This window comes from Hemitrygon akajei, chromosome 18, assembly GCF_048418815.1.
Source record: "Hemitrygon akajei chromosome 18, sHemAka1.3, whole genome shotgun sequence".
In the NCBI taxonomy this organism is placed as follows: domain Eukaryota; kingdom Metazoa; phylum Chordata; class Chondrichthyes; order Myliobatiformes; family Dasyatidae; genus Hemitrygon; species Hemitrygon akajei.
Window position 1 is genome coordinate 37,057,031 of NC_133141.1, and position 27,851 is coordinate 37,084,881.

The 27,851-nt window shown below is 45.6% G+C and overlaps 1 protein-coding gene across 5 annotated transcripts in view; it reads right to left on the bottom strand.

Moving 5' to 3' along the window:
• LOC140741325 (oxysterol-binding protein-related protein 7-like) overlaps window positions 1–27,851 on the bottom strand; it is a 123,836-nt gene that overhangs the window by 79,140 nt on the left and 16,845 nt on the right. For all 5 annotated transcript variants that reach the window (XR_012102046.1, XR_012102048.1, XR_012102045.1 and 2 more), the window contains exons 2-5: window positions 4,401–4,609; window positions 2,845–2,967; window positions 654–707; window positions 459–572 (exon numbers count right to left, since the gene is read on the bottom strand). Coding sequence is in view for 1 of the 5 variants with exons in the window: in XM_073071409.1 (XP_072927510.1) it covers window positions 459–572; window positions 654–707; window positions 2,845–2,967; window positions 4,401–4,499 (390 nt within the window). In the remaining 4 variants the exon portion in view is untranslated. The remainder of the gene's footprint in view (window positions 1–458; window positions 573–653; window positions 708–2,844; window positions 2,968–4,400; window positions 4,610–27,851) is intronic.

The window sequence follows — 27,851 nt, forward strand, 5'->3', positions numbered from 1 at the left end:
TCTACAAGCAGAAGACCATAAACAAACACTCAGTGGCCACTATATTAAGTACAGGAGGTACCTAATAAAAGGGGCCAGAGTGTATATGCTTACCTTTTAAAAATAGACAATCATCCAGCACTGTATGGATACCACCCCAGAGAATTATACTTAAAGTTTACATCGAGTCTTAAATGCATTTAGCGATCAAACTATCCTTACAGTTGATGCCTGATGACCATTCTGCAGTCAGTAACCCAGACTGAAGTATAATTTGTTTGGAACACTCCAAGTTTTAATGGCAAAATTGCCCTGTTTCTGTAATTTCTTTCCACAAATTCTGTCTCCAATATTCTATATAAAAAAGAAAACTAATTTACTGAGTTTGTTCTCTAATATCACAAATTGCAGAATACAATTACCAAGTTTCCAGCAATTTTACGTACATGTTTACATATTTAAAAGCCAGCACACCTTACCTTCAGGTGATAAAGGTTCTCTTCTGCATCCAAGTCAATGCGCTTGGATTTCTTGTTAATGGACATTACAGAGAGGCCAATGTTGATGGAACCGTGAAGTTTCCCTCTCAGAATCTGTAAATTTATAAGTGATCTAGTTACTTGTGAAATAAATTCTGTTGAACAAGACAGACAAATAAAGAGGAAAACGCTTACATCTTGTTGAGTCTTGGCATACTTGAGAATTCCCTTTTCCAAGATAAAGTATCGCTGAAGAACAAAAAAAAATTTCAGCTTTTTAACTCTTTGAAAATATCATTTTTTCCTTAATATTTTAACTATTGAATTTATACATTGACCACTTGACCTTAAACTTTATCAAGAGGAATTATGTAAAGTTCACACAGATCGAGTTTGAATCTCAATATCATCTTTTTTGGTTATTTATTTTCACTTACAAGATCCAGACAGCGCTAGCAAGGACTGCATTTATTGGCCATGGGAAGATGGTTATGAGCTACCTTCTTAATAGTGACCTGTGAGGTCACTGCACAATTCGGTTGAAAGTCATCACACTGCTGTGCATCTGAAATCACATATTGGTCAAATTTGGAACAGCAATGTTCTTCATTGAATATATTTAAGCAACCGTTTAATCATCACCATTAGTGATAATAGTTTTCCCCTCACCTTCACTTCCAAATTGAATGAAATTAATCAGATTACTTGTTTAATGTTGGGATTGGATCTCATACCTGTGATACTAGCCCTGATGTTAAAATTGGGATGGCACAGTAGGCATTACCACTTTATAGTGCCAGCAATTGAGGTTCAATTCCCGCCGCTGTCTGTAAGGAGTTTGTATGCCCTCCCCGTGACCGCATGGGTTTCCTCCCTTTTCTAAAGACATACGGGTTAGAGTCGGTAAGCTGTGGGCATGCCGTGTTGGCACTGGAAGCATGGCAACACTTGCAGGCTGCCCTCAGCACATCCTCGGTCTGTGTTAGTGAAATGTGTCATTTGCATCAATTACCATGTTTCAACTCCCTACTAATGGTGTTTGTTTCTGGAAAAGATGTTTTTATTTAAATCACTAACATCTAGAAGTCAAGTGAGTTACATATGGAGGAAACAACTTAAGTACATCAAACCCAGCAAGACTGGAAAGACAGACCTTTTGGGCTCACCTCCCTTTCAGGTCTCTTTTCAAATCCATTACAGGCAATCACCATTTTATGGGCATTGTATCAAAGAAATTTGCACATAATTCAACAAATCACTACCTAAGAATTTGAGATATGGAATAAAATTTACTCATGGAATTTACGAGAGAAAAGGAAATAAATTAACAATTTTTTCAACTTGTGTGCACAGATGATGTGGTGCTGTATTATGGTAAATTGCAATCTAGACCATTCTCAACACCTGCCAACCCTGTAACACGAGAGTCACTGGTACTTATTGTGATATTCCAATTGGATAATCCCCAAGAGGTTTGACAGACTCTGCACTGCACAAGTGAGCTTCACAGCAGAAGAGTGCACTCAGCAAGGAGGAAACAAGGAAAGGAGAGGCTCTTGGAGCTAGCCCATCCCAGCAAGCTTTGCTGCAAGGTGGACCAGAATGAGCCTGTGGCCTGAGCTGTCCCACCATCAGGCATGGCCTAGATACACAAGCTCAAGAGAAAGGAAAACTACATTTCAAAACAGGTTCAAATAGGTAAAGTAAAACATGTAAAATAATGGAGGAACTTAGCAGGTCAGGCAGCATCTACGGAAAGGAATAAAGAGTCAACGTTTCTGGCCAAGACCGTTCATCAGGACTGGAAAGGAAGAGGGAAGAAGTCAGAAGAAGATAAGGGAAAGGAATACAAGTTGGCAGGTGATAGGTGCATGAATATAAACTTCTGGTGATTTTTCCTCCCCTCCTCTTTTTCCCATCCCAGCTCCACTTTTACCTCTCCTCACCTTGCCTATTACCCCCTCTGGTGCCCTTCCTCCTTCCCTTTCTCTTGTGATCCACTCTCCTATCAGATTCCTCTTTCTTCAGTCCTTTACCTTTTCCACCAATCACCTTCCAGCTTCTGACTTCATCACTCCTCCCCTCCCACCTACCTTCCCCCTCACCTGGCTTTACCCATCACCTTGTAGCTTGTACTCCTTCCTTTCCTCACCTTCTTATTCTAGATTCTTCCCCCTTCCTTTCCCATCCTGAAGGGTCTTGGCCCAAAATGGTGACTGACCTTCTTGAGTTCCTCCAGCATAGATATTGCCCGGCCTTCCAGTTCCCACAGCATTTTTGTATGTGATACTCTAGATTTCCAGCATCTACAGAATCTCTTTTGTTCAAATATGTAGAGGGCTCTTAAAATATATTGGTGTAGTCATCCCTTGTTAAAGACACTAACCTTATGCCAGCCTTTCAAAGGCCATTTCCTCTTTTTCAGCAAGTATCCTTCCTGCCTCTCAAGATCCAGAGAAGCATGGCTATCTCCCAGTGGTTCCTCCATAACTTCCCAGTTCTCAGAGTTCTGGAGCAAAGACAGTACTGAGGTTCACTTACACTTTTTAAAAAAAAACTTATTGAACTTGATAAGCAACAGTTTATTGCCACTTTCAGATAATTTTAACTAGGTAAAATCAGATTGAGAGATGGCAGCTACCACTGGACTACAGCTCAAACCAACCACCCTCAGAAGAAATGTACACTACCATGTTCTTTTCATTGACTGGAGATAATGGACTGCATCCTCCAAATCTTCATTTTCATTGTAATATTCAAGATCATTGTCAATACCTTCAAATACGTTGTAGTATGTCTTACGGTGTTGCTCATCATCTATACCATTGATCTAGATGATAATGTGATAAACTGGATCAGCAAATTCGAGGACAACACCAAGATTGGGGGCAGCATGGACACCAAGGAAGACTATCAAAGCTTGCATTGGGATCTGGACCAGCTGAAAAAATGGCAGATGGAGTTTCATGTGGATCAATGTGAGGTGTTGCACTTTGGGAGGACAAACCAAGGTAGGTCTTACACAGTGAACGGTATGGCACCGAGGAATGCGGTAAGACAGACAGATGTGGGAATACAGATCCATAATTCTGTCACAGGTAGATAAGGCCATAAGGAGTGCTTTGGCATATTAGCATTCATAAATCAGAATACTGAATACAGGAGTTGATGGTACATTTAAGTTGTACTCCGCCTTTTCTCCTTGGAGCGATGGAGGATGAGAGGTGACCTGATAGAGGTGTACAAGATGATGAGAGGCATTGATCGTGTGGATAGTCAGAGGCTTTTTCCCAGGGCTGAAATGGCTGGCATGAGAGGGCACAGTTTTAAGGTGCTTGGATGTAGGTGCAGAGGAGACGTCAGGGGTAAGTTAGTTAGTTTAAAAAAAATGCAGAGAGCGGTGAGTGTGTGGAATGGGCAGCTGGCGATGGTGGAGGTGGATACAATAGGGTCTTTTAAGAGACTCCTGGACAGGTACATGGAGCTCAGAAAAATAGAGGGCTAATGGTAACCCTAGGTAATTTCTAAGGTAAGGACATGTTCAGCACAGCTTTGTGGGCAGAAGGGCCTTTATTGTGCTGTAGGTTTTCTATGTTTCTAAGACATTCGTGAGGCCTAATTTGGAGTATTGTGTACAGTTCTGGTCACCTACCTACAGGAACGATATCAATAATATCAAAAGAGTGCAAAAAAATTTATAAGGACTTGAGGACCTGAGTCATAGGGCAAATAGCACCCTTTTCATCACTGATGCATGGAATCAAACTATTCATCCCATCGCAACCATGCTAGTTATCAGATTACTACCCCGGAAGCATGTTGAGGACAAATTAACAGAGGCATCTCCTACAATACTACAATGGCCACAGTGCAAAGAGTTCACTACTTAACTGCTGCAAAGCCACACAGGGATGCAAAAACATCCATGACTCTCTATTTTACCTGGTGCACACTAGTAGGTTTGGAAGATGCATTGCTGCTGCTTCTCGTCAGAGGTGACGTTCGTTGGGAGGCAGGAAGAACCTTCTCATCGGCGTTCATGGCTGTCGGGTACCCAGAGACCACCAGACTGAGGCAGTGAAGCAGCTCCTAGAGGCTGATCAAGCGCTCTCTCCTCAGCAATTCACACATTTGGACATAGTCAAACATTCCTAAAGGAGACCAACAAAAGACCACAAATATTCAGTTACCTTATCCAGCATTAACCAAAGTTTTTTTTTTAAAAAAAGGAGATTGGCAAAATCAATAAAAATAGCAGACTTTACTTGGTCTCATTGGCATATGCGGGAGACTACTGGCCTCAAATATGCTTATGCTCAAAAGTATAGTGGTTAGCGCAATTGCTTCACAGCACCAGTGACCATGTGGGTTTCCTCCCATGTTTCAGAGATGAATGGGTTAGGGTTGGTGAGTTATGTGCATGCGATGTTGGCACCAGAAGTGTGGCGGCCCTTGCAGGCTGCCCAGCACAATCCTCTCGCTGACTTGATGCAAAACAATGCATTTCACTATGTTTTAATGTACAATTGACAAATAAAGGCAATTTTAAAAAATCTTTTAAATCTCTTTAAGTTGCATGTTTGCGTGAAGTGCTTTTGCACCAATGATCTACATTATTCAGTTTAAGCAAGCTGAATACGACCACTTCTCTTGAGCCATCCCCATTCACTCCACACGTTCAAGGCTCTAAACATTCACTTTATGTACCACTCGCTTGCTGTGCACCATCTATGTTTGCCGTCATCTCTAGGGGCATAAAAGTCTGGGAGTCATGTCACAGTTGTACAAAACAAAACTCTGATTAGGCAGCACCTGTAGCTTTCATTGAAGGAAGGATGTGGGGAGGGTTGAGAAGTTTACCAGGAATCTGCCTGGATAAGAGAATATGACCTATAACGGAGAGGTTGGACAGATGGTTTTCTCTGAAATATTGAAGACCTGATCAAAATTTTATAAAATTGAGACATAGATAGGGTAGACAGCCAGAAATCAGTGGTAGATGCCTGCAACATGCTACTGGGGGAGGTAATGAAAGCAAAAATAATGCGGCGTTCAGGAGCCTTTTCAACAAGTTCATGAATGTGCAGGGAATGGAGGGAGATGGATTACGTGCAGGCAGAAGGGATTATGTTCATCATGCAGGCATCACGGATAGAAGGAGCAGTTCTGTTCCACGTTCTACGTATGCCAAGATCATTCTTCAGTTAAAGACAGTTAAAAAATCTCCCCATTTTAGTATCTTTCCAGAGAGAGAGTTTGGGGGGGGGGGGGTGCAGAAGAAGAAGAACATGGAGAACTTAGTGATGAATAGTTAGAGGTTCACACATGGTGTACACAGCTCCCTAGAGAAGGAAGGCGCATTCTGCCTCACACCATACAGCAGCTCACATTACAAATAACTGCACTTTCCTGAGTTGCAATTCATCGCTAGGACAGAAACCCTGAGTCAGCATTGATTGAACAGCATTAGAAGCAGCATCACATTGCAAGCTCCAACCCTTTACTGGGGGGGGGGGGGGGAAGAGAGGAGAGAGAGAGAGAAAAAGAGTACTCTTTTCTTTCCCCAGAATCAGATTTAATATCACCAGCATGTGTCGTGAAATTTGTCTTTGCGGCAACAGTACAATGCAATACATAATAACAGGAAATGTGAATTACAGCAAGAAGATACAGTGCCTATACAATACCCCCGGGAAGTTTTGATGTTTTGTTTTTTAAACATTGAATCACAGTGGGTTTAATTTGACTTTTTCTTTTGACACTGATCAACCGAAAAAGATTCTTTCATGTCAAAGTGAAAACAGATCTCTACAAAGATCCAATCATCACTGGTGCAGCCAACTGGTTTTAGAAGTCACATAATTAGTTAAATGGAGATCTGTTTTTGGAGACCTGTTTTTGGAGACCTGTGTTGCAATTGATTGTAGTAAAAATACACCTGTATCCGCAAAGTCCAACTGCTGGTGAGTTAGTATCCTGGCAAAAACTACACGACAACGACAAAAGAACACTCTGAGAAAAGGTTATTGAAATGCACAAGTCAGGAGATGGATGCAAGAAAATTTCCAAAACACTAAAGATCCCTTGGAGTACAGTTAAGCCAATCATCAAATAGAAAGAATATGGCACAGCTGTAAATCTGCTCAGAGCAGGCCATTCTCAGAAACTGAGTGCCTGTGCAAGAAGGGGGCTAGTGAGGGAGGCCATCAAGAGACCTATGATAACTCTGGAGGAGTTACAAGCTTCATTGGCTGAGATGGGAGAGACTGCATATACAACAATTGTTGCCCGGGTGCTTCACCAGTCACAGCTTTATGGGAGAGTGGCAAAGAGAAAGCCACTGTTGGGGGGGAAAAAAAAAAACCACACATGAAATCTTGGCTAGAGTTTGCCAGAAACTGAGCTTTTTGGCCATCAGACTAAATGCTATGTTTGTCGTAAGCCAAACACTGCACATAATCAAAAACACCCCATCCCTACCGTGAAGCATGGTGGTGGCTGCCTCACGCTGTGGGGATGCTTCACTACACCAGGCCCCGGGAGGCTTGTAAAGGTAGAAGGTAAAATGAATGCAGCAAAATACAGGGAAATCCTAGAAGAAAACCTGATGCAGTCTGCAGGAGAACTGCGATTAGGGAGAAGATCTGTTTTCCAACAAGACAATGACTCTCAAGCACAAAGACAAAGCTACATAGGAATGGCTTAAAAACGAAAAGATCAATGTCCTGGAGTGGCCAAGTCAGAGTCCAGACCTTAATCCAATTGAGAATGTGTGGCTGGACTTGAAAAGGGCTGTTCACTCTTACAGAGCCTGATCAGTTTTGTAAAGAAGAATGGTGAAAAATTGCAGTGTCCAGATGTACAAAGCTGATAGAGACCTATCCACACAGGCTCAAGGCTGTAATTGCTGCCAAAGATGCACCCACTAACTTGAAGGGGGTGAATACTTCTACAATCATTGTGTTTTATGGTTTTAATTAATTGAGATCACTTTGCAGAGATCTGTTTTCACCCTGACACAAGAGTCTTTCTGTTGATCGGTGTCAAAAAAGCCAAATTAAACCCACTGTGATTCAATGTTGCAAAACAATAAAACATGAAAACTTCCAAGGGGGGGGGAGATGAATATTTTTTATAGGGGGATATTTATATCTATTTTTTTTTTACAGATAGATTTTACAAAGACCCTGACATCATATCGATAAGGGTAATATTATGCAACTAACTAGAAATCTGACAGGTTTTAACTAAAAGCAGGAATGTGATGGTCATTAGGGGCAGGGTTAGTATTGATGCTTCCCATGAGAGCATTAAGCTCCTCAGTCTGAGGTGCAATCACCAAATCAGGAAACCGGGCCACCAATTTGCCCTCTAAAAACAAAATAACTGGATCACAGAATTAGACCTACAGTAAGCTCATCTTCTTAGAAGAAAGGCATTAAAGTGGAAAGAATACACAGAATGTTTACATAGAAGATTGTTGACAGGACTGGGGGGCCAGAGTTATAGGGAAAGGCTTGAATTGTATTTGTTGGGAGTATAGGAGTCTGAGGGGTGACCTTATAAAATCATGAGCGACACAGAATGCAAACCATCTTTTTTCCAGGGAGAGGGAATCAAAAACTGTGGATATAGGTTTAAGGCAATTCAGGAAAGATTTAAAAAATGACTCCAGAGGCAATTTCTTCCTGCAGACAATAGTGCGTATACAGAATGAGGTGTCAGAGAAAGTGGCTGAGGTGGGTACAATGGCTTTTAAGAGACACTTGGACAGATTCACGGATAGGAAATGTTTAAAGTGATATGAGCCAAATATAGTCAAATAAAACCAGCTTGGTGGGCAGCACGGTTGGCATGGACCAGATGGTTGAAGGGTGTTTCAATGATGTATGACTAATAATTGTTTAGCTTTTGTAATGTTGGTTGAGGTATTGGTTGGGACAGGTGGATAACTCTGCAATCTTTCTTCAAAGCAGAGTCACAGGAGCTTTTATATCCAACATAGCATCAAGGCTCTGTTAAGTATTAGATCAACAGAGGGGCACCTCCAGTGGTGAGTCAGTCTCTCAGTACTTCATTCGAGTGCCAGCCTGAATTCCTGTGCTGAGAATCCTAGGGTGCCTTTTAAAACCACAAATTTCTGACAGAGAGACAAGTGACTACCAACAGACAGAAATGCAGTGTTGATGTTTCAAGGTCAATCACTTTTCATTTGAACTGGAAAAAGATATTGCAGGCTTTGAACAGATAAATAGAGAAACAGGAGGGGAGCAACTGCCAGAGGCAAGGTCTATGACACAAAGGGACGAGATGCTAAATGGCAACATGGATGCAAATCTCCATCACAGAATGGTCGTGCAGTGGTGTAAGTCGGCTCTCATGGTCCGCCTGCGAGGAGCTAACTGGGTGGACGAGCTTCTCTGGGTCCTACTCGGAATCCGCACGGCGCCCAAAGAAGATCTGCACGCCTCGTCAGCCAAGTTGGTGTACGGCGCACCCCTGGTAGTCCCCGGGGAGTTCATACCAGCCCCAAGGGGGCACGAGGAAGAACCCGCAGCAGTCCTGGGCAGACTACGCGAGAGGCTCGGCGACCTGGCCCCCATACCCACTTCGCAGCATGGGCAGAACCCGACCTGCGTACCCAAAGACCTGCAGAACTGTAAGTTTGTGTTTGTACGACGGGGCGGGCATCGGCCACCGCTGCAACGGCCCTACGAGGGGCCGTTTACGGTGCTCAGGAACAACGGGTCCACGTTCGTGCTGGACATTGGGGGGAAGAGAGGAGGTTTTCACGGTGGACCGACTCAAACCAGCCCATGTGGGCGTGGCGCAACCGGTCGAGTTTCCGGCACCGCGGCGCAGAGGCCGACCTCCCAAACAGGGTCCGGCCCAGACTGTGGACATTGGGGGGTGTATCGCCGGTTCTGGGGGGGGGGGGGGGTATGTGGCGACCCACTTCCTAGCGCACTCGAACCGGCTCACAAATAGCCAGCGCGCCGGCACAAAGGCCAGTTCCAAAAGGGCGCCAGGTCTGCTTCACCAACAAAGGGAAAAGCCTGCGGGGGATTGTGAGTACGTGCCCCCTACAGCATCCGCGTGCGGGACAGGACTGTGAATACGTGCACCCTACAGCATCTGCGCCCAGGGAGGGCGGGATCAGGGAGGCTTTAAAGCGAGGCCGCGAAGTTCAAATAAAATCTTCTTTAACTGCAGTTTACCGACTCCGTGTCATTATTTCAGCGCTGCGTGTAGCACACCGCTACAGTTAGCACAATGCTGTTACAGCTCAGGGCGTTGGGAGTTCAGAGTTTGATATCCTCCCCATGACTGTGTGGGTTTCCTCTGATAGTCCAAAGACATACCGATCAGTAGGTTAATTGTCAATTGCCCTGTATTGGACCAGGGTTAAATAGGTGGGCTGCTGGGCGTCGGGCAGGAAGAGCCTGTTCTGCACTGCATCTCTAAATAAAAATAAAACTTGCTCTGTTCACTCCTTCCTTTCTGTGCCACTGCATCTAACAAACTTTCTCAGCTCCTACAAAGCTCATCAATTTGCCATATTACCCACCTTCCTCTCACAGCATTTACTGCCAGACTTGTAGTTCAATAACAGAAAATGCTGGAGGAAGTCAGCAGAACAGGCAGCATCTATGGAAAGTTAGGGTTGTAACCCTTCATTTTGGATTGAAAGATAGAGGGGAGGGATCCAGGATAAAAATGTGGGGAAGGGGTGGAGCAAAAGCTGGTAGGTGATAGACGGATCCTGATTTTTTTTGGTGGGGGGGGGGGGTGGGAGAAGGATGATGGGGAGAATGGGAATGGCATCTGAAACTGGGAGGTGATAGGTGGAAATAACAAAGAAATTACAGAACCAGGCCTCTCGACCCATCCAGTCCATGCCTAACTATCAATCCCATCATCCTGCACCCAGACCATAGTCCTCCATTCCCCTCCCACCCAAGTACCTATCCAAAGTTCTCTTAAATGCTGAAATCAAGCACATATGCACCACTTCCACTGGCAGCTCACTCCAGACTCTCACCACGTTCCGAGTGAAGTTTCCCCTCAAATTTCCCTTAAACATTTCACCTTTCACCCTTAACCATGACCTCTAGTTGTGGTCTCACCCAATGTCAATTATCTATACCCTCAATTTTATATATCTCTATCAAATCTCTCTTCATTCTCCTACACTCTAGGCTTCTTAACATAAAACTATACCAGCTTTATATTTAGGTGTCGTACAACAACAACGTGCACAAAATGTTTAGATATCAATTTGAAAGCAGTGCAGACTGGGATTACCAGAAATTTAAAAGGTTGCATGCCAGTTAGAAATTACTGTTCAAAATCTACAGATTGACCATAGTCCAACCAGGCAAGACGACTGACTCAACACAGAAATGTAAAATTTAGCACTGAGGTTCAGGGATGCAAGATCAAAAGGTATGTATCAAATTCAAATCCTGCTGCCTCACCACACTCCCTCCCCCACCCCTGCTTCTCCACCACTTCCCTACCTGTGAGATCTCTAGCTTTTTCAATATCCGGCGATAAGTTATCAACTTTTAGTTTTCAGAATACAGGGTAGAAACTGAAGGAAAAATACCTCAACCCAGTGAAGAGGAAGAGAAGTAAACAGCTCTGGGGTCCATTTCTGCTGCAGACGGTTCAGCAACAACCAAGAACCAAAGCAGAGAATTTCTCAACAAGTTTGGCTCATTGCATACCAAACAGAGCTCCATTTAACTTTGATAATATCGATGGGCCAGTAATTCTCCAAATACCAGCCCTGAGACCAGGCTGGAAATACCATGCACAACACTATTACAACTCTACAATTCCTCCTGGTTTGGATCGTGCATCTGACTTCAGGTGGATATTTGAGTCAATTAAAGAATTTTCTCCACTCAGAACTACAGCCACCACCCATCCATATTACTCGCATTCTATAAATAAAAAAGCTTGTGAATAAAGAGGATGTGACACAAGCCAGGCTTGAGATCATAGACCACAACAAGAGTGCCTGAACCCTAATCACAATGATACTGCACATGCTCTGCTCCCACTATCTAGGCCAGGCTCTCTTCTCGCTGCTGCCATCGGGATATACAGGAGCTGTACACCACCCTTCAACCATCAGGCTCCTGAAACAGTGTGGGTAACTTCACCTACCTCTACTCTGAACTGATTCCACAACCTATGGACTCCCTTTCAAGGATTAACTCATGATCTCAATATTATTTATTATTTGCAGTTTGCCTTTCTTTGCACTTTTGTTTGTCCATCATTGTGTAGTTTTTCTTTGTAACCACTGTGACGGAAATGAATCTCATAGTATAATGGTGACACACATGCACGTACAGTACTTCAGCAATAAATTTATTTTGAACTTTGATCTTTAAATTCTTGCCTTAGTGACTATTACTCACTTTGGACCTCAAGTAGTGGAAAACTACTTAACCACAAGCAGCAAGAAAGTCGATCTTGTTGATGTCGTATCAGACATCTATACGTGGGCTGCTTTTTCAAGTTCAAATTTTTAGCCAATAAACAATGACAAAAACCAAATGTGGAAAAGATGACAAATTGTGCAAATACACAAAAACAAATACTAAATAACACCGAGAACATTTATGCCGCCAAATGAAACAACATTCCTCTGGATCAAGGTATACAACACAGTACATACAACTCACACACAAAGTAATCTGACCACAAATAAATTAATAAGTAATAAAATATATTCCAGAAGATTGACATTTAGCACAAGGTGCATTTACAACACAAGTTAAAAAGTAAACAGTATAATGCTACTGACACTTCATAAGTGACAAGACGTGGGTGATTGCAGGGAGTTCAGTAGTCCACAGCCTGGGGGAAGAAACTGTTTCCCATCCTAATAGTCCTTGCCTTAATGCCTGATAGTATGGGGTTAGAGAGATTGTGGAACAGATGGGACCTGTACACAGTGCTCCTGATAAGTATCTCGGATGGGTGGAAGAGAGTCCCCAATGTCTTCACAATCCTTTGTAGGGTCTTGCGGTCAGATCATTCACAATCACAGGAGTATCCTCTGATGTTTAGAGGGTAAGGGAGCAATATAAAGGAGAAAATCTACTATTGACAGTCTACAAGTTCTGCTGCTTAGCCAGTCTAGCACCAACTTGAAAGCAGAATTTTTAAACATTACAACTAGGCCTTTCAGGAGTGAAATGAAGAAACATTTCAATTCAAAGTTGCAGAAACTGGGAACTCTCCAGGTCAATTATTAAGTTTAAATCTATTGTTGAAGTACTGGCATCAAAAATATCAAGATGTCTCGGTTACAAAGTGCTGTGCAGGCATTTTCAAAATGCAAGATCATTACAGGGTAGACCATCAAGTCAAGAGTCCATCTTATTGTACCAGGGAACCATTTAACAGTAGGGTAGGAGTCCTTGAGTCTGGTGGTACATGCTTTCAGGCTTTAATATTTTCTGCCAAATGGAAGGCAGTGAATGAAGAGAATTTAAGAGAGGTTCACAGGAAAATTACAAGACTGTGGCGACCCAATTACTAGCACACTCGAACCGGCTGACAATTAGCCAGAGTGCAGGCACAAAGGAAGAAAGCCTGAGGGGGTTTCAGTTACGTGCCTCTCGAGGTATCTGGTGGGGGAGACAGGCTTTAAAGCAAGACTGTGAAGTTGAAATAAACTTATTCTTTGACTGCAGTTTACTGACTCTGTGTCGTTATTTTAGCGCTGCGTGTAGCACACCGCTACAATTGGTGACCCCGACGGTCCAAACGTTTTTGGACCGGAAATGACAGACGCCGCATCTGTTAATGCAGTTTCCTTGAAGCTGCCAAGCTTCTGGACGCTACAACCTCACCTATGGTTTCAGCAAGCAGAAGCCCAATTCCACGTTCGGCAGATAACCTCAGAGGACACCCGTTACTACTACGTGGTGAGCTCCCTCGACCAGGACACAGCGGCCCAGGTCGCGGAGTTCGTACAGTCTCCCCCGGCGGACGGCAAGTACATGGAATTCAAAGCCCTGCTCATAGGGACTTTCGGGCTCTCCCGCCGCGAGCGAGCTGCCCATTTACTGCACCTGGATGGCTTGGGAGACAGGCCCCCATCAGCTTTAATGAATGAGATGTTGTCTCTGGCCGACGGACACACACCCTGCCTCATGTTTGAGCAGGCATTCCTGGAGCAGCTGCCCGAGGACATACGCCTGCTGCTGTCCAACGCGGATTTCAGCGACCCCCGGAGGGTGGCAACCCGGGCGGACGTGCTGTGGAATGCCAAGAAGGGGAGTGGGGCGTCCATCTCACTGAGCACCCGGCCACGCTCCCAGCAGCAAACCAGTCCAGGCCCGGCCGCAGAGCCCGCTAAACCCAGAGGCCAGGGTGTGGAGCCCAACGAGCAATGGTGTTTCTACCACCAGCGGTGGGGCGCAGAAGCCCGCCGTTGTCGCCCGCCCTGCCAGTTCCCGGGAAACGCCAGGGCCAGCTGTCGCTGATGGCTACGACGGCTGGCCATCGGGATAGCCTCCTGTATGTGTGGGACAGCAGGTCGGGACGCCGGTTTTTGGTCGACACCGGTGCCGAGATCAGCATCTTACCTCCGACGAGTTACGACACCCGCAGCAGGGCGCCGGGTCCCCCCCGCGGGCCGTGAACGGCAGCACTATAAGGACTTATGGCACCCATCCGGTGCAGCTACGGTTCGACTCCAGCCAGTTTACGTGGGACTTCACACTGGCCGCCGTAGCCCAACCGCTCCTGGGCGTGGATTTTTTGCGGGCTCACAGCCTACTGGTCGACCTGCCCAGGAAGAGACTGGTTCACGCCGAGACCTTTCAAATGTTCTCCCTGGATGCAGCCCAGTTGCCAGCCCCTCACCTCGGCTCCATCACGCTGTCCGACGACTTCACCAGGGTCCTGGCGGATTTCCCATCGGTTCTGGCACCGCAGTTCGCAGCAGCCATGCCCCGACACGGCGTACAGCACCACATCCTGACCCAGGGACCACCCCTCCATGCCCGCGCTCGGCGGCTTCCCCCGGACAAGCTCTGACTGGCGAAGGAGGAGTTCAAGAGGATGGAGGAATTGGGGATCATTCGGCGGTCTGACAGCCCATGGGCCTCCCCCCTGCACATGGTGCCCAAAGCAACAGGGGGCTGGAGGCCATGCGGCGACTACCACAGGCTGAACGAGGCTACAACACCGGACCGCTACCCTGTGCCGCACATTCAGGACTTTGCAGCAAACCTGCACGGCGCACGGATCTTCTCCAAGGTAGACCTCATCCGTGGATACCATCAAATCCCGATGCATCCGGACGACGTCCCCAAAATGGCTCTCATCACCCCGTTCGGTCTTTTTGAGTTCCTCCGCATGCCGTTCTGCCTGAAGAATGCCGCACAGACGTTCCAGCGGTTGATGGACGCGGTGGGACGCGACCTGGACTTCGCATTCATCTATCTGGACAACATCCTCATAGCCAGCAGCAGTCGTCAGGAGCATCTGTCCCACCTCCGACAACTCTATGCCCGGCTGAGTGACTACGGTCTAACAATCAACCTGGCCAAATGCCAGTTCGGGCTCGACACCATTGACTTCCTGGGCCACAGGATTACCACAGACGGGGCAACCCCTCTGCCCGCTAAGGTAGATGCGGTCCGCCATTTCCCCCGACCCACCACGATCAAAGGCCTTCAGGAATTCGTAGGTATGGTCAATTTCTACCACCGCTTCCTCCCTTCAGCTGCCCGGATCATGCGCCCCCTGTTCGCCTTGCTGTCCGGTCTGGGCAAGGACATTACCTGGGACGAGGTGTCCGCCGCCGCTTTCATTCAAACGAAGGATGCCTTGGCGAACGCCGCGATGCTAGTGCACCCCAGAATGGACGTCCCTACCGCCCTCACAGTGGACGCATCAATTACGGCAGTTGGTGGGGTACTGGAGCAGCTCATCGCGGGCCGCTGGCAACCCCTGGCGTTTTTCAGCAAACACCTGCGGCCACCCGAGCTCAAATACAGTGCTTTCGACCGGGAGCTGTTGGCGCTATACCTGGCAATCCGGCATTTCAGGTACTTCTTAGAAGGTAGGCCCTTCACCGCGTTCACGGACCACAAACCGCTTACCTTTACATTCACAAAGGTGTCCGATCCCTGGTCGTCCCGTCAGCAGTGCCATCTGTCCTACATCTCTGAATACACGACGGACGTCCGGCACGTCTCGGGTAAGGACAATGTCGTGGCGGACGCACTCTCTCGCCCTAACATTCACGCCCTTTCCCAAGGGGTAGACTATGAAGCATTGGCGGAGGCGCAGCAGGCAGACGATGAGATCCCTAGTTACAGGACTGCAGTCTCCGGTTTGCAGCTCCAGGACCTCCCTGTAGGCCCAGGTGAGAGGACCCTCCTCTGTGACGTCACCACCGGCCAGCCCCGTCCCGTCGTCCCGGCACCTTGGCGACGACGTGTGTTCAACTCCATTCATAACTTGGCGCACCCCTCCATCCGCACTACCGTCCGGATGGTCTCCAGCAGGTTCGTTTGGCACGGACTCCGCAAGCAGGTCCGTGAATGGGCCAGAACGTGCATGCACTGCCAGACGGCCAAGGTGCAGCGACACACCAAGGCCCCGCCGCAGCAGTTCCACTCCACCCACCGGCGTTTCGACCACATTCATGTGGATATCGTGGGCCCCCTGCCAATGTCGCGTGGGGCGCGGCAGCTCCTGACTATCGTGGACAGGTTCACAAGATGGCCAGAGGCGGTCCCACTCACCGACACCACCTCCGAATCTTGCGCCCGGGCGCTGATTGCAACCTGGGTGTCCCGCTTTGGTGTACCGGCCCACATTACCTCCAACAGAGGCGCCCAGTTCACCTCCAGCCTGTGGTCAGCGATGGCCAGCCTGTTGGGGACTCAGCTGCACCACACCACTGCCTACCACCCACAGTCGAACGGACTGGTGGAGCGTTTCCACCATCACCTAAAGTCGGCTCTCATGGCCCGCCTGCGAGGAGCTAACTGGGTGGACGAGCTTCCCTGGGTCCTACTCGGCATCCGCACGGCGCCCAAAGACGATCTGCACGCTTCGTCGGCCGAGTTGGTGTACGGCGCACCCCTGGTCGTCCCCGGGGAGTTCATACCAGCCCCAAGGGGGCAAGAGGAAGAACCCGCAGCAGTCCTGGGCAGACTACGCGAGAGGCTCAGTAACCTGGCCCCCATACCCACTTCGCAGCATGGGCAGCACCCGACCTGCGTACCCAAAGACCTGCAGAACTGTAAGTTTGTGTTTGTACGACGGGGCGGGCATCGGCCACTGCTGCAACGGCCCTACGAGGGGCCATTTACGGTGATCAGAAACAACAGGTCCACTTTCGTGCTGGACGTTGGGGGGAGAGAGGAGGTTTTCACGGTGGACCGACTCAAACCGGCCCATGTGGACTTGGCGCAACCGGTCGAGTTTCCGGCACCACGGCGCAGAGGCCGACCTCCCAAACAGGGTCCGGCCCAGACTGTGGACATTGGGGGGTGTATCGCCGGTTCTGGGGGGGGTTATGTGGCGACCCAATTACTAGCACACTCGAACCGGCTGACAATTAGCCAGAGTGCAGGCACAAAGAAAGAAAGCCTGAGGGGGTTTCAGTTACGTGCCTCTCAAGGTATCTGGTGGAGGAGACAGGCTTTAAAGCAAGACTGTGAAGTTGAAATAAACTTATTCTTTGACTGCAGTTTACCGACTCCGTGTCGTTATTTTAGCGCTGCGTGTAGCACACCGCTACAAGACCATATTAAAACAAAAGTTAAAAGTGGGTTATAGGAATGACATACAATAGCCTGAAAAATCTGCCAGTCCAGCACCAAAATCCCAAGTGAGATTAGGAGTCTGCCTGAAAATAGACAGAAGTTCAATCATCACACCAATAACTTCATATGACTAGGAACTGAATTTTAAGTCTATACAGATACACTCATTAGAATCATCTCCAGTTCATTAACCTGTCAGCTTCCTGCACAAGGGATCTTACTTTAAATGTACATAAAACTATGAAGTTTGATAAGATAAATGGAAAATGATCCCAGAGGTAAGGAGGGAGGGGGCAGGAAGTGGGAGAATGCAGAATCCCAAAACAAAGACTGAATCCAACTTCAGTTGCAAATAAAGAGCACAAGAAATAGGAGTAAAACAAATCTGCTCTACCATTCCATCTTGGATGATTTATTATCCCTCTCAAACCCATTCTCCTGCCTTCTCCGTCACCTTAACACCCTTACTAATCAAGGCTGTGCTATATAATTAAACTATATGTGTTATAAAATGGATCATCACATTGTAAAATCATTCAAGCACGAACTTGCATCCTAGCAACACTTATCATTTCAGGAAACTTCACAATTCAAATGTTAACACCAAAGCATTAAAAAGATATTGGGGCAGATGATCAAGAGCTTGCTCAAAGAGCTAGACTGCTCACATTTGTTGAGCAAACAGTGAGTTGGATAAGCATTTAGTTTGTAGAACAAGGCAGGCCACCTAGCAACTCTGGTCAGACCACAACTGACGCCTGCCTTATTACTCATCCTAATCACTAGAGCTTAGCAACATACTGACCATTCTGCACTATAAACAACATCTTTGTTCTAATTGTGTTTGTTCTTGTGAAAATTGTGTGTTTTTATGAATTCCACTTATCTAATGCGATGTGCCTGTGATGCTACTGCAAGTTCTAAATTGAACCTTGACATACGTGTACTTGTGCATATGACAATAAACTCAACTGACTGCATTCACTACTTCCAGAAAGATAGAGGTCCTGATAGACATTTCAGAATCAGTTAACATCCACCAGCATATGTCATGAAGTTTGTTAACTTAGCAATGCATGATAAATATAGAAAATAAGTAAATAAGTATATATATATTAAATAGTTACATTAAAAGTGCAAAAACAAAAATAATAAACAGGTAGTGAGGTAGTATTCATGGGTTCAATGTCCATTTAGAAATCAGATGGCAGAAGGGATGAATCACTGAATGTGTGCCCTCAGGTTTCTGTACCTCCTTCTGAATGGCAACAGTGAGAAGAGGGCATGTCCTGGGTAATGGGGGTCCTTAATAATGGATTCCACCTTTCTGAGGCACCGCTCCTTGAAGATGTCCTGGGTACTTTGTAAGCTAGTACCCACGATGGAGCAGATTAATTTTACAACTTTCTGTAGCTTCTTTTGATCCTGTGCAGTAGCCACCCCATACCAGAAGTGATGCAGCCTGTCAGAATGCTCTCCACAGTACATCTGTAGAAGGCTGAGTGTTTTGGGTGACAAACCAAATCTCAACTCCTAATGAAATATAGCCGTCTTGCCTTCTTTATGGCTACATCAAAATGTTGGGACCAGGTTAGATCCTCAGAGATAATGACACCCAGGAACTTGAAATTGCTTTCTCTCTCCACTTCTGATCCCTCTATGATGATTGGCTCATCTTCCTTCATCTTACTCTTCCTGAAGTCCACAAACAACTCTTTGGACTTACTGATGTTGAGTGCAAGGTCATTGCTGTGACATCATTCAACTAACTGGTACATTTCGCTCCTGTACACCCTCTCATCTCCATCTGAGATTCTGCCAACAATGGTTGTATCATCAGCTACTTTATCGGAATTTATCAATATTTATCAGAATGGATGCAGAAATTAGGGATTTTAGCTACAAGATTCGGATGAATACTTGGTAATAGATCACTATGATGCAAAAGAGACTGAAAACAGATTTGATGGAGTACAACACAATTATATTTAGATTGGGCAGAGGAGGAAGCATTACTCCCTGTACCCAATGTTGCAGTGACCAGATGCACACAGGGGATATGGTGTGGGGTGGTGGGCTATGAAGAAAGGTGGCTTAAAGCAGTGCAAAGTAATGACCTAGAACTCACTGCCTGCAGGAGAAGTGGAAATTGAGATGAGCAAAGATTTCAGAAGGAAATTGGATAGGTAGTAAACTTGCAGGGCAAAAGGGAAACAAAAGCCTGATAGAACATACAACAGTACAGGCCCTTCAGCCCGTGATGTTGCCCTGACCTTATAACCTACTCTGGTATCAATCCAATTCTTCCCTCCTACATAGCTCTCCATTTTTCTGGATTCTCCACTGACTGGATAGCTTTATGGCGAGCCAATAAGGACTTGATGGGCTGAGCGGTCTACTTCTCTACTATAAAGACTGTACAAGTAGCATGTCACATCTGGAGGCCACAGAGGCAGGGACAAGTAGCAGCCAGGCTGAGGCGAAGGTCATATTACACATTAGAGTTGGAAATCAATACCGGTAGCGCAGATTAGGAACAAGGAATCCTGCATCTCTTCCATTTTTTGAGCATCGGTGTCCACATCATCCTCCGCAAGGGATCCTACCATCAAACACATCTTTACCTCCCCCCACTCTCCGCTTTCCACAGAGATCGCTCCCTCTGTGGTTCCCTTGTCCATTCGTCCCTCCCCACCAATCTCCTTCCCAGCCCTTATCCTTGCAAGCAGCCACAATGCTACACCTGTCCATTCACCTCCTCCCTCTCCTCCATTCAGGGCCCCAAACAATCCTTCCAGTTGAGACAACACTGCACCTACAAACCTGCTGGGGTCGTCTATTGTGTCTAGTGCTCCTTATGCAGCCTCCTCTACGTTGGCGAGACCCGTCATAAATTGGGGGACCATTTCATTGAGCACCTCAGCTCCATCTGCCCAAAGCTGAACCCCCCACTGGCCAAGCATTTTAGTTCCCATTCCAACAAGCCAGTCCATAGGCTCCTCTTATGCCAAAATGAGGCAACCCTCAGGGTAGAGGAGTAACACCTTATATTCTATTTGGGAAGTCTCCAACCTGATATCAGAAGGAGAACTTTATGTTCATGCTTTAAAAAAAAAGTTCCCACTCCCCTCACCTCTTCTTCTATTCCCCACTCTGGCCTCTTACCTCTCACCTGCCTATCACCTCTCCCTGGATCTCGTGCTCCTCCTCCCCATTCTCCTCTCCATCATATTCCTTCCTCACCAGCCCTTTACCTTGCCCACCTACCTGGCTTCACCCATCACCTTTTAGCTATCCTGCTTCCCCTCACCAACCTTTTTAATTGTCTTCCCTCTTTCTTTCCAATCCTGAGAAAGGGCCTCAAACCGAAATGTCATTTGTCCATGGATGCTGCCTGACCTGCCAAGTTCCTCCAGCATTTTTTTGTATGTTGTTTAAGATGATAAAAGTCTGGGTTATTTCAAATGGAAAGCATTGGAAAGAGCTTGCAAATGCAGTTTGTAGCGGGGCCCAGATCTTACAGCCACAATTGTAACTGTTCACATTCAGCAGCAGATCAGAGGTAGAGGTCCCAAATTTGCAGTCAGCCATTCATGGAAATTTCACCAATGTATTCCACCATGAAGAATCCATCAAAGCAGCAGCATTGACCTGCCAAATCAATTTCAACGCAGGGCAGCTTGTGCAAGAATTAATCTTTTTACTTTTATTTTAATTACTCAGGTTCACTTCAGAGCACTTTCAAAATCAGTTATTAAAATATTCCTTATTTGATGAACTTTTAAGAGTTTTAGAAAGTCAATACACTTGACTCGAAGTTGTGTGCTGCTTAGCTGGCTGTCAAAATATTTCTTATTGCACTGGTTCTGGACTCTCCTATTGACCCACCAAGAACGTCTTCTCTCTGTAGTCACCGACAGAAGAAGCACAGAAGCCTGGACTCAAGCACGGACTCACTGCTTGCAAACTGACAGCCAACAGCTTCAGCCCTCCAAGTTTTTAATTGAAGTTAGCTTCAGTTGAACGGACAACGAACCAACCCATTATTTTTGCCTCATTATTTTTGCTCTCTATTTGTTCTTGTGTATTGCGCTGTACTGCTGCTACAAAACAACAAATTTCATGACATGCTGCACGTCAGAGATATTAAACCCGATTTTGACTCTCTTGCCAACACAGTCCTGGATGTCAGATAGGTAAATGACAACATGATTTACAGACCTGCAGAGGTTGAGAAACTCAATGCCTGGTGGGAATCTCATCAGTTAATAGCTGAGGTGTAAAATTACAGATCAGAAATTGGAATCTGTGGAATAAAATGCTCATCACAGGGGAGTGATAATGACCCCATGTTGAATGACATTTGGAATCCAATCCTGTGCTGGGTTTAAAAATAAGCTTGATGCACATCAAGGACACTGAAACCTTTGTAGAAAGGACTGGGCAGTGGGTGGGCTCAGTAAAGAGGTGGGTATTGGGTTCAAGGACAGCTAATTCTCATAAATATATTAAGTAGTTCTTAAATATCTAAGACACAATTTGAGATGTCGTCATGATGATCTATGCAGAAATCAATGTCCAAGCAGTTAGCAGAATATTTTCCCTACAATACATGAAGCAGCAAGTGCATAGGTGGAGGTTATGGTAAAGAAAAGTGACATCCTCCAAGACCCCTTTGGTTCCAATACACCATTTGTTCCCACTCCATTTTGTTTACTGGAATGCCTTTCTTGTAAATGGCTTTGCTGCAAACCATTTGTCCAAAGTGATCAGCTCTCAGAGCAGAGCTTGGCTGTCAGCTACTCTACAAGATGTCCTCTCTGTGGCACACAGCATCTCCCCATAGTCATATTCCAGAACACATTGATGTTGGATTGATAAAGAGCAACTGGCTCTGCCAACTTGACGAACATTAAAAGGCCTCAATAGAGTGGACATGGAGAGGATGTTTCCTGAAGTGGGGGAGTCTCAGACCAGAGGGCACAAGCTCAGAATAGAAGGACACCCCTTTAGAACAGAGATTGGGGTGGGGGGAGAATTTCTTTACCCAGATGGTGAATGAATCTGTGGAATTCACCACATGGGCTCTCACACAAAAATCCAAAGGAAAATGATGAACAATTTGACTGAGAGATACAGTAAGGGTGGGGCACATACAATGAGAAAATAAGACACCAACAAGGCATTACTGACACCAAGGTCTCTGTCAAGCAAAACCAGCCTTTGAATTTAATCCTCCATAAAGGAATGTGAAGCATCCCATTAAAAGAAATATAATCCAAGAAACAAAATTTGTTAAGTAGAAAATGTTCGCAAAGGCCAACTTGGTTTCAGTAGCTCCATCCTTTATCCCAGGGTTCTACTTGAAGTAAGGTTTGCCACAGTGGTTCCATAGGTACAGGAGCAGAACTAGGCCATTTGGCCCATCAAGTCTGCTCTGCCATTTAGCACTGCCATCTGTGGTAATGAATTCCACGGACTCATCACCTTCTGACCCATCTCTGTTCTAAAGGCGCGCCCTAATATGTTGAAGCTGTGCCCTCTGGTCCTAGACTCCCCACTATCTTCTCAAAGTTCACTATTGCTAATACTTGTTTAAGATTCAATGAGATACCCCTCAATCTTCTAAACTGCAGCCATCAAACACTTCTCATACATTAACCATTTCATTCCCCAGATCATTTTCTTGAACCTCCTCTAGACCCTCAGGGACTCAAATTATGGCAGCATAGTATGACAGTTGCACAATAGGAAATAGCAGTGATGGGTGATTGGGAGAGCAGTCAAGCTACAAACATGAGGGAAAATTCACTATTGATACATCCACCACTCTAACCAAACAGGTCACCAACAAATGGAAATTATCGCAGGTCAATTCACTTCAATAAACTAGGAACTACTAATCAACTCTCATCCAACTGCTATTCCTCCCACCTCTGAATTTTAAATATATTTGCACATTTTAAAATAATGCAAATCAATTTCCAGCCTGATATTTATGGACCCAACTCCCTCCCATTACAGTGACTTCCTGTGATATTATAATCCTCCCTGCATTCCTGTCTCATGACCCAGTATCTGGAGTTCAGTCCACAAAATGAGTCACCTCAAAACCTCCCTAAAATGTCCTCTTTGACCTGGATTTTTAAAGTAATCTTTTCTAGCCTCTCTTTCCTCAACATACGTCTGTGAAGTTATCCACATTGGAGACATGATGGTTACATGTGGGACCCCTACCACTCCCACACAGTCAAGGTTGACACCATAGATCGTAAGATACTACAGGGGTCATTCAGCCCATTGCTCCACCATGCAATCATGGCTTAATTTTATTTCCAACCATATTTTCTCACCTCTCCCCCCCCCCATAACCCTTATCCAATTGAGAACCTATCAATTTCTTTCTTAAATACACCCAATGACTTCACCTCCACAATCAGTGGGTATGAATTCCAGAGATTCACCACCATCTGGTTGAAGAAAGCTTTCATCTCAGTTAGTCTGAGGCTATGTCCTCAGATCCTAGACTCTCCTACTAATGGAAACATCCTCGCCACATCCACGCTAACCAAGCTTTTTTAGTATTCAGTAGGTTTCAATGAAATTTCTCCTCACCCACCCCCCCCCCCCCATCCTCTGAACTCCAGCGAGTACAGGCCTAGAGCCATCAAATGCTCCTCATACATTAATCCTTTCATTCCTGAAAACTCTTTATGAACCACTCTGCACATTCTACAGGGCCAGCACCTTTTCTTAAATGGGACCCAAAATTGCTCACAATATTTCAAATGTGGCCTGACCAAGCCTTCTAAAACCTCAACATTAAATCCTTGCTTTTATGCTCTGATCTTTTCAAAATGACTTAACATTGCAGTTGCCTGCAAGTTAACCTTGAGGAAATCCTACAACTAGAACTCCCAAGTCTCTTCGCAGCGCCGATTTCCTAAGTCTCTTCTCACTTAGAAAATGGCCTACACCTTTATTCTTTCTTACTTTACACTTCCCTGCACTGTACTCTATCTGCTACCTCTGTTCATCCCCCCAACTCGTACAAGTCCTGCTACAGACCCCCTGTGACTGTGTGGCGAGGTACAGCTCAAATGCCACCTATAAATTCGCTGATGATACCACTGTTGCTGTCAGAATCTCAGATGGCGATGAGGCTTACAGGAATGAGATAGATTGGCTGGTTGAGTGGTGCTACAACAACTTTGCACTCAATATCAGAAAGACCAAGAAATTAACTGTGGACTTCAGGAAGGGTGAAGGTAGGAAAATACACACCAGTCCTCATTAAGGGGTCAGTGGTGGAAAGGCTGAGCAGCTTCCAAGTTTCTTGGTGTCAGCTTCCCAGAGAATCCATCCTGGGCCCAATATATTGATGTAATCACAAGGAAGGCACACCAGCAGCTATACTTCATTCGGCATTTGAGGAGACTTGGTATGTCACCAAAACCTCAAATTTCTACTGATGTCATTCTGACTGGATGCGTCACCACGTGGTGTGGAGGCTCCAATGCACACTTGACTTGGTACCCATTGAGCAAGATCCAACCCTTTATGAAATTTGATTTGTCATTAGAAGTGCCACTTGGGCGGTTTCAAAAACCAGTGTTCTTCATTGTCTGGCTGGCGTGGGATTGCCTCTGAACTTTTTGTCCTAGGCAGAGTCCTGCCACAGAATCGTACGCAGTAGGAGCAGGTGATAGCACCATCTGGGAATAAATCCCAGGCACATCCCTCACCACCATCCATAGTGCTACATGTGACAGAGTTTATCTTAAGCATTATCAAAGATCCCCACCAACCAGGCCATTGAGTCTTCTCATAGCCACCATCAAGCAGGAGGTGCAGAAGTTTGAATTCTACACCATCAGGTTCAGGATCATTACTACCAACTGCCTGAAGGCAGCGGCATCCATCATTACAGACCCTCACTGTCTGGAATATGCCCTCTTCTCATTACTACCATCTGGGCTACTTCCCTTCAACCATTCAATACTGCAACCAATTAGCACAATCCTAAACACTACCTCAGTATGACCACTTGAATCACTTTGCACTACAGCTTTTCCAGTTCTAATTATGTTATTTTGTGTAAAACTTGTTAATTTTTCCTTTTAGTTGCTGCTTATCTGTTTGTGTGTCTGTGGTGCTTTTTCAAGTTTTTCCATACACGTACAGGTTTCCCCCGCTTTTTGAAGGTAGAGCGTTCCTATGAAATGGTTCGTAAGCCGGAATGTCATAAAGTGAAGCAGCAATTACCATTTATTTATATGGGAAAAATTTGAGCGTTTGCAGACCCAAAAAAATCATGCCAAATAACACATAAAACCTAAAATAATAGTAACATATAGTAAAAGCAGGAATGATCTAATAAATACACAGCCTATATAAAGTAGGAATACTTTTCTGCAAGTATTGTGGCATTGTCCACCATAGCAAAAATCTCACGCAAGCGCTCTCGGCAGAAACACTCTTTCCAGTAACCTTTAAGCTATGAAGCTGCCAAATCAAACCAAATAACACATAAAAATACACAGCCTATATAAAGTAGAAATAATGTGCATCCAGTGTAGGTTCACCTACCGGAATTGGGAAGGCAGTGAACACACTGATGATGGTGTGTTAGGCTGAGTCGTCGGATGTTGGGGTGGTAGGAGGTAGAGGAGACTGGGGTGTCATCTCATCGTCGTCTGTTTCCATCAGGGCAGGCAGGTCATCTTCTTCTATGTCTGCCTGCCTCGATGTCGAAGGTCAAGTTTTGTCGTCTGCTGTGGCTGATGTGGAAGGCCTGAAGAACAACAGTATGCTTGACTGCTTAGCCTCACGCATTTTTCTATCATACAGTTCTTTGCAAGCACTCAAACCATCCTGCAAATATGCCCTAAACCTACGTACCCTTTCAAAATTAAAGTCATACTTTTCTGCAATCACTGCAGCGTTGTCAATCGCAGTGAAAATCTCACGCAGTTGCTTCACGTTCAGTTCCTGGATGATTTCACTTTCGGGCTGTTCACTACTGCATTCGGTTTCAATTGTTATTCTTTCCTCTTCATCAGCTCTTCATCTGTCAGTTCTTGGTCATGGGATGCCAAAACCTCTTCAACATCATCTTCGTCAACTTCCACAAACCCTTAGCCAAACTCACTATGTCCTTAATTCTTTCACCACGATCGAAACGCTTTATTATGTCTAGTTTTACGCTGTGTAACACCCTCACGTGCTCTTTTAGGCTTTTCCGATATCTTAGAACTCATCTTGCTAATGGATGCACAAAATAAATCGACATAAAGCACAGATGCTCACAGGCACGTGTTAAAGCAATGCCGGCTAGAATGCAGTTCCGGGGGAGGAGCTCGGCTGATCGGCGCGCGCTGCCTTTTTTCCCCACACGCTACGTTTTTCACGCACTGCCTTTTTTCATAACAGTGAAAGCACCTTCTGTTAGCGAAAACAGGTAACTAATGTAGGTCTTTTGGAACAGTGAGGTGTCGTAAAGCGAACTTTTGAAAAACGGGGGACACCTGTACTTGTGCATACAAACTCTACTCAGTGTCATGCCAAATGCAGACAAAGAAAAATGTTCAACTGTAATTTTCATTCATCCATTCATGAACAGAACAGCATCACTCCAGCGCCAAGGTGCAAAACACAGTATCAACAGTCATACACAGCACAAAGCACACATAGCACATATAACATAGCAGTAAATATACAGTCACACAAAAGGTAAATAGTTCAAGACCCGGAGTCCATGAATGTTGCAGCAGTCTACAGTTGAACACAATACAGATGTCTGCTGAGCGAACACTAGAGGACAGCACCGACTCCAGCACTCTGGTGGAGTGCAGATTCCGATGCCTCTCTCCTGGACGGAGGCAAGCAGGCTATGGTGCAACTTGAGACCTCGTCCTTGTGACAACCAAGGCCACGCAGCTCTTCTATCCTCCACCAATAAACCAGTGAATCGGGCTTGCAGCATTCAACATTAACAATGTCCAGCAGGGGTCTTGCGATCACAAGTGACTAAGATGATCACTTGCTGTTAGACTGCACACCACTTTCGCGCACTGACTCTCTGACGCCTCTCTGATACAGGCAGCATCATGGTCTGCACCAAGTCAAGCTCTTTCAGTTTATCCACCAACAGGCAACTCGCTGATGGGGTAGACCTGTAGTACTTTAAGTTCTTATGCCTAGCAAGGTCTTGCAATCGTAAAAAAATGGCAATAACACCTTTGGTTGTTCACCCTGTAGAAACCACTGCTTGAAGGATGTTCTCAAAGCTTCTTTGAAGCGACATCCCCATAGAAACCTCTGGCCCATCAATGCTCAATGTGGAGCAGCTGCATTCAGAAAACTATCGAGAAGCTCAAAGCTTTACATTAGGAGCCCTACACAAGGAGGGAAAAATGTTTTAAACAAGCAACTGACCCACCCCACCTGTCACCTCCTGCCACACTGGTGATAGAATTTGTAAGAGTCTGAGAACTCGATCGCACAGAAACAGGCTCTCTGGCCCATCTTGTTCATGCCCTGAACTATTATTCAGTCTAGTCCCATTGATTTACACCCA